The 6,945-nt window shown below is 39.4% G+C and overlaps 1 gene segment (V, D, J or C); it reads left to right on the forward strand.

Annotated features, from left to right (window-relative positions):
- Positions 1-377: 377 nt before the first annotated feature.
- Positions 378-2,620, forward strand: LOC134619798 (Ig kappa-b4 chain C region-like). The segment is given in 3 exon segments: positions 378-387; positions 995-1,102; positions 2,165-2,620. Coding segments are annotated over 3 exon segments (444 nt in total).
- Positions 2,621-6,945: the final 4,325 nt, after the last annotated feature.

Consider the following 6,945-nt stretch of genomic DNA (forward strand, 5'->3'; position numbering starts at 1 on the left):
GTGTGTTCATGACGATGGGAATGCAAGTTTGTGTCTGTGTTAGCCTGTTTGTCTTGTTTATATGCCCCCCCCCCCCCCCCCAGTGTGGGGGCCTATCTCCCCCCAATGCTCACCCTGCCAGTGGTTGTCTGGTGGCTGCTTGCCGGCGCCTGGCGCCCTTGGCTCCATCGGGCCCCTTCTGGGGTGTGGAGGGTCGTCAGATCTTGGGCCAAGGGCTCGGTACACTCTCACGTAGCCTTTTGCCAGCGGAGCCTGCTGGCACGTTGGCTGCTGGGTGACCCCCATGCTTGCTTCATGTCCTGGGGGGCAGTGCTATGGCTCCCCGCAATTACTATTAGATAGTTACATGGAGAAACCTTTTGAAAACAAGCGCACTCATGCACACAGGTGTGCACAGACACTCGCTATCTTCCTTGGACGCTGCCTCTAAGCATATCGTCTGCTGTCGGTCTTTTGTGCTGCTCAGTAGCATTCGGTATTTATTATTTACTTTTACTTATGCTTAATTAGTTGTTGCTGTGGTCTCCCTACTGTGTTATTCTCTTTTTTGCTTGTTTGCTTCTTTTTTTTCCAGCAAGTGATCTCGCGGATTTTTTTTGTCTTTTCTCACTGTCCCTCTTCCTCTCTGTTTTTCTTCACCTCTCCTTTTCCTAAACTTATCTTATCTGTCTTTCTCTTTACGATCTGTTCGGATTGTAATCATTTTAAAAATAAAAAAATAATAAAGATGAATCAAGTGGACCAATATAACAAAGCCAGAATGATACACTTGAGAAAATAAATCTGTTGAGAATTTTTCTTGGCCTTCAGACAATAATTCTGATTGCTTCAGTGCCGAACGGGACAGGCAAAAAAAAATGTGATCGTCCAAAAGCTCATGGATTGAACTGTATTTAAACTAATATTTGTATGATGGTATTTGAAGAAACCATATCAGCTGAGTCATTGCTGCTGTGCAAACAGTGAATTATTTTGTTGAGTTTGTTTGTTTCAGAGTCAGAGAGCCGTGTCTCTCTACAGTCAGAGGTTTTTGTACGGCGCCTCAATGAGTTTGTATCACTGTGGTACACGTTCGGTGGAGGAACCAGACTGAATGTTGGAAGTAAGTCACATTTAAACCTGTTTTATTTCACTAGCTTTTTTCTCCTAATTATGTTTTACTTGTCTGCTGGGTGTGACAGGACAATTTTAATTTTTTATACATAATTCTCAAGATTTAATGTAGTCACAGTGGAATACAGTGTGCTTTATAAATGTATGTGAAACATAAATTTTAGTCATTTAAAACATTACATTATTCCACAGGATGATTTTTCTTAATTTAGAGTTTTAATGGCTAAATTTTGAGGGTTTGTAGTTTTAGTTCAGTCTGGCAGTCAGAGAGCCGTGTCTCTCTACAGTCAGCGGTTTTTGTACGGCGCCTCAATGAGTTTGTATCACTGTGGTGGACTTTTGGTGGAGGAACCAGACTGGATGTTGGAAGTAAGTTTATTCTGGTTCACTATCAAATACTTTCATTTTTATTGAAGTTCATTTAAAAATTTCTCTTCCGATTTTAAGAGAAAAGCACGTAGCTTTACAAGAAATTTGATGCTTGAATTTTTTATCATCCTCTTATGTCATGGAGGGTGATTCAGATCTGCTCTGCAAAAATATTATGTCTACATTTCAGTCAAATTAAACTGAAAAAAAAAAATCAAAACAATAATATAAAGAAGAAGATCTGTCAAGTATTGTTTGAAATTACTTTGAGTTTGTGTGAATTTTAAAAATTGTTTTAGATATACATGAAGAGCATTTTGTGTCACTGAATATTTATTCTATTTATTTGTTTCCAGTTAATATTAATGTAAGTAATTTACAATATTGATGATTTTAAACTTGTTTTGCAAATGTTTCCACATCTGCTTCTTTTATTTCCAGTGTAGTTTGAACATATTTCAGGTCAAACTGTGTGATGATTCTCTCTGTGCTGATATGCATGAGAGGTTTCTTAAAGGGAAGTGAAACAATGTGTGAGTTAATGACTGGTGGAGCAGAAAAAACAGCTGACAGAAACTTCTTAACGGAGAAAATCAGCTCTTACAGTAAAGGTGTCCGACTGTCTGTGGTTTGATTGACAGCTGTGTGCTCCCTGTGCTCTAAGCTGATTGGTGTCTCCTAGGTGATACCCGGCCCATCCTGACAGTGTTGCCCCCCTCCAGTGAGGAGCTACAGCAGGGGACTGCAACAATCACATGTCTGGCCAACAAGGGCTTCCCCTCAGACTGGAGTCTGTCCTGGAAGGTGGATGGCAGTGGCAGCATCAGCTGGGAGGAGAGCAGGAGCCCCGTGGTGCTGCAGAATGACGGCCTCTACAGCTGGAGCAGCACCCTGAGGCTCCCTGCAGACCGCTGGATGAAGGTGGGCTCTGTGACCTGTGAGGCCACCCAGGGCTGCCAAGCTATGGTCTCAGAGCCACTGAGGAGAGTCCAGTGTTCCCAGTCCTGACCTGACTCAACCTGATACTGGTTTAATGCTCTCATTCTCAACTCTGTAACTGTCTCTTCATCTTTCTTTTTTAAGAACAAATAAAGACTAAAACTGTTATTTTCTTTCTCATAATGACAACATTCATGTTTTAGGTAATAAAGATGTTTTGCAAAGTGAATTTTGGTTGAATCAGACATTTTATTTTATTCAAAATCTACAAACCTGCACTTGATGAATATATTTTTAATTGAGAAGAATTTAGACCAACTCTGCACTCCAACATGATGTCTTTATTTTACACTGGTAAAATAAAACACAGGCTGAAAGAACCATTAAGGAGATCTGCATTTTGGCAAAAGCTGAAAAAGGAGTTTTAAAATTGTTCAGGTTATTTTTATGTTTGTTTAAAGTTACATGACTGTTACCACGGAAACAATCTCACCAGACTACAGAGCAAGTCTAAAGAAGAAAGAGTCTTTAGTGTCTCTTATGAGCTGTTTGTTCTGAGGAGAACTCACAGACAGGAGAGTCAACGAATACAAGGAGTGATTAGAAAGAATCTGAAGTACAACGTTTTGATTTAATTGACGAGCAAGAATGATGATATGAACAAATACTCAAAATATGAAAACACCTTCAGTTTAATAACAGATTTTTCACTCATGTTCATGTTTGATGAGATGTTTACAGTAAAATCTTAAATTCACAGGTGTGTTGTTTTTATTTTGACCCTCACTGATCAGGAACATTTTCAGAATTATGGATTCAGATTATTTTATCTTGATATAGATTCAGTGGATTTGCTCCACTTCTAAGGTCAAAGGTCATGAAGAAGACTTATCCTGGTGTCTGTTAATGGCCCACGTTTGTTCTTTAGTTAAATATATGTTTGAAAGTTGAACACAACATGCATGCGATAGCAATCGCTTTAATCACTTTATTGTCTGTGTGTGTGTGTGTGTGTGTGTGTGTGTGTGTGTGTGTGTGTGTGTCCGTGTGTGTGTCCGTGTGTGTCCTCAGTGAACTGTATCAGTCTCTGCAGTATCTTCCAGCTGCAGCAGTCACTTCAGTTTCTGTTTAGTCTGACTGAGGGAGGTTTTTGTACGACTGTTTTTCACTGTGTGAACACATGCTGACTGTTAGGATAGTGAAAACTCTGACAGTAATAAACTGCTGCATCTTCAGCCTGGACTCCACTGATGGTAAGAGTGAAGTCAGAGTTTGATCCACTGCCTGTAAAACGAGCTGGAATCCCTGATTCTCGAGTGCTAATATAGTAAATGAGCAGTTTAGGAACTCCTCCATCTTTCTGTTGATACCAGGCTAAACGCTGATTGTTGCTATGAACATGAACATTCTGACTGGTCCTACACTTGATGCTCACAGTTCCTCCCACAGCAGAGCTCTCTGCTCCAGGCTGAGTCACTGTGATCTGTCCTCTGGACTCTGAGGATACAGAGACAAAAACATAAAGCAGCTTCATGGTTTTGTGGGCTTCATTTCAGAGGGACAGATGTTGATAGAGGAGAGGAGTTTGATTCTCTGGACTTTACCTGTGAAGCAGCAGCAGAGGAGAGTCCAGATGAGGACGCAGATCAAAGTCATGTTTTTGATGAGGAGGATTTCTGTGGCTTCTGTTGTGATGAAGGACAGCTGTCAGTCATCCAGTGTTCAACTCTCAGGACTATAAACTCTCCCAGAGCACTGGAGCATGGTGCTGCTGATGCAAAGTGCCTCTCTATGGAAATGATCTGACCGATTCCATCAACGACCCGGATCAGGCTCATGGTGTTGTTTATAACTGAATCAGCCAATTCATCATAATACTGAACAAAGACATTTAATAGTAAATTTAGGAAGAATCTAAGTTTTTTCTTCAGAATACATCTTATTTCAAATTTTCTGCTTTTATTTGAAAGTTTTGTTTCATGGCTCCTTTTTTAAATCTCTTTTAAATATCTTTTGTTTTAGAGGTTTTCCAATCTGCTTTTAAACCCTTTCATAGCACTGAATCAGCCCTTTTAAAAGTTTTAATAACATATTTTTAGCTACTGATGTATGGAACGCCAGGACTGCCATAATGAATTACTTAAATACACCATTAAATAATTAATTAAATGTGGCAATAATTAATTAAAATTGGAATTAATTAATTAAATAAATAGTTATGACACATGTAATTAATTAATTATTGACACATTTAATTAATTATTTAATGATATATTTATTTATTTCATTTTGGCAGTCCTGGCGCCTGGCTCTCATCATGAATTAATTTTATCTGTCAGCCTCACCCATCAAACTCAGGGGGCAGGGTTAACGCTGATCGACTCAAAACCATTGCTTTGGCCTGGTGGCCATTGTTTTTAGCACACAACAACCGGCAGAACTGAACTTTGAAAAACCCTGTTTGTGTGTCACCAAATACAGTTTTAATATTTTTTTAGCCGAGAATGTAGTGGTTTAATCTTCATATGTCTGGTCGGTTTGTCAAGATACAGCCTCTTTGCAAAAGTGCTTCGATGATTTCGGAGATGTCTGCCCAGTCTCACGGCAAAGCGTGGGATAGACCCGCTCGCCTCACAAGCAATCGAGCTGTTATTACCGCCGACAAAGCGCAGGCCCCGGTACACAGCTGTAATAACCCCCGCTGACACTGACTTCTTTTACTGAGGTTATATTTATCGGAGTGTTATTTCCTGATGTTCGTATGTGTCCTACGTGTTTGAGTCGCCAATTCTGAAGTATAACTAACATTAAAAACATGTTTAAGGAGGAGAGAGAGCAAATAAATTCAATTAACAGCTGATCTTTGGGTTTTTGTTCAGTAATCAGCGTGACCTGCATATAAACGCATAAAAGATATAACGTTGGTGTTTCCATCATGTAGTAGCTGCTGGCTTTAACTGTACAAAGGTTGTTCGACACTATGAAACACATACAGACTTCATGATGTTCGGCTAATATTTTTATTGTGAATATTAATCATGAGGGTAAACGGCCCTGTACACCACGGAGCGAGGTCAGCATCTCCACGATATCTTCAGCTCTCTGAGTTAACACTGAGTTTCACAGCTGACTATCTAACTGTCATCTACAAATATGTCACGGGTCATATCAATATGATTTTACAGAAAAGCATCCTTAATACTGCCAACTATTCCAGAGACGTGAAAATCTACAGCATAAAGAACACAAAAAATATAGCAGTCTAACGCAACACTGTAACAGAGATGAACCGTCAGTTTGTCGCAGATCAAAGTGGAATGAAAGTGATTGGTTGAACAGGTGTTCGTGATCTGTGTTATCTGCGTTTTCATCAGTGTAAGAGACTCAGCAGCAGATTAGAATAACACTTATACATTTAATAAATTACCAAATGAATCCACGATCGAACCTGTTCCGACAGTTTGAGTTTGTATTCCCTCAGCTGCAGACTCGCTGCTGTTTAAATGTTTGAGAGGAAGATTAGATATAAAGCAAACGTCAAACATAGACTCAGTCTGCGTTCACATTTGATATGAGGCCAGGACGGATAATGGCTGTGTCCTGTTTTAAGATCATACATGTAAAATTGTTGTCTGACCTCCGTCGATCCAGCCGCTCAGAGTCCGTGGTTACCATGGTTACTGCATAAGCAGCTGTAATGTAAACAATACGCAGCATAGGTGTTTATGTTTTTCATTGCAAAAGAACTGTCTGAATGGGTAACTGACGTTAACTTGGGTAAATTATAGTTAAGGAGTATCACAGATAACGCCCACGTGAGCTGTGTGACTGTTCACCACTACACTGAAATCAGTAGGCTATTACTGAAATACACCTGCTATATCATAAACTATGATATAAACAGGGAGGTCCTATTAACATGTTTAGATTTAAAGGACACCTTCCTGCCTTTAGTCTCATTCATGAGCAGTATTAGTTTTCTTCTAACATCCAGAAGTCTGCACGATGTGTTTCATAGTTTGTAACAAACCTTTGACAGGTAAACACAACATGACCGAAAAAGCAAAACAAAAAAGAGAGAGAGAGAGAGAGAGAGAGAGAGAGAAATCACACAAATTATATGTTAACCTCATTTATTTTTAGTTAAGTAAACTCTAAAAATTCTAACAGACAGCTGGTGCTTAGAATACAGTTGAATAACTATTAAAAAACAGATGATATAATATTTCTGTCCAGGTTGCAGTCTGCATGATGAACATGCTGTTGCAAACTCTGCTCCTCTCAGTGGAAATGCGCCTTCTCTTTCCTCTTTGTATAAAAACATTTTAAAAGTCAGTTTAATCTCAAAATTCACTGTTAAATCCGAAACACACCAGATAAAGAAAATCGAATAGTTCAGTCTAACACATGTGCCAGTGAACCATTAAACGTCTGTAAAACTCTGCAGTTATGAAACGTAACTTTAGCCTCAGCCAAACTGATTTGCTCAGTTGTAAATAAAACAGCGAAGTAAACGTGACCCGA

Source organism: Pelmatolapia mariae, linkage group LG22 (assembly GCF_036321145.2).
Source record: "Pelmatolapia mariae isolate MD_Pm_ZW linkage group LG22, Pm_UMD_F_2, whole genome shotgun sequence".
NCBI lineage: Eukaryota > Metazoa > Chordata > Actinopteri > Cichliformes > Cichlidae > Pelmatolapia > Pelmatolapia mariae.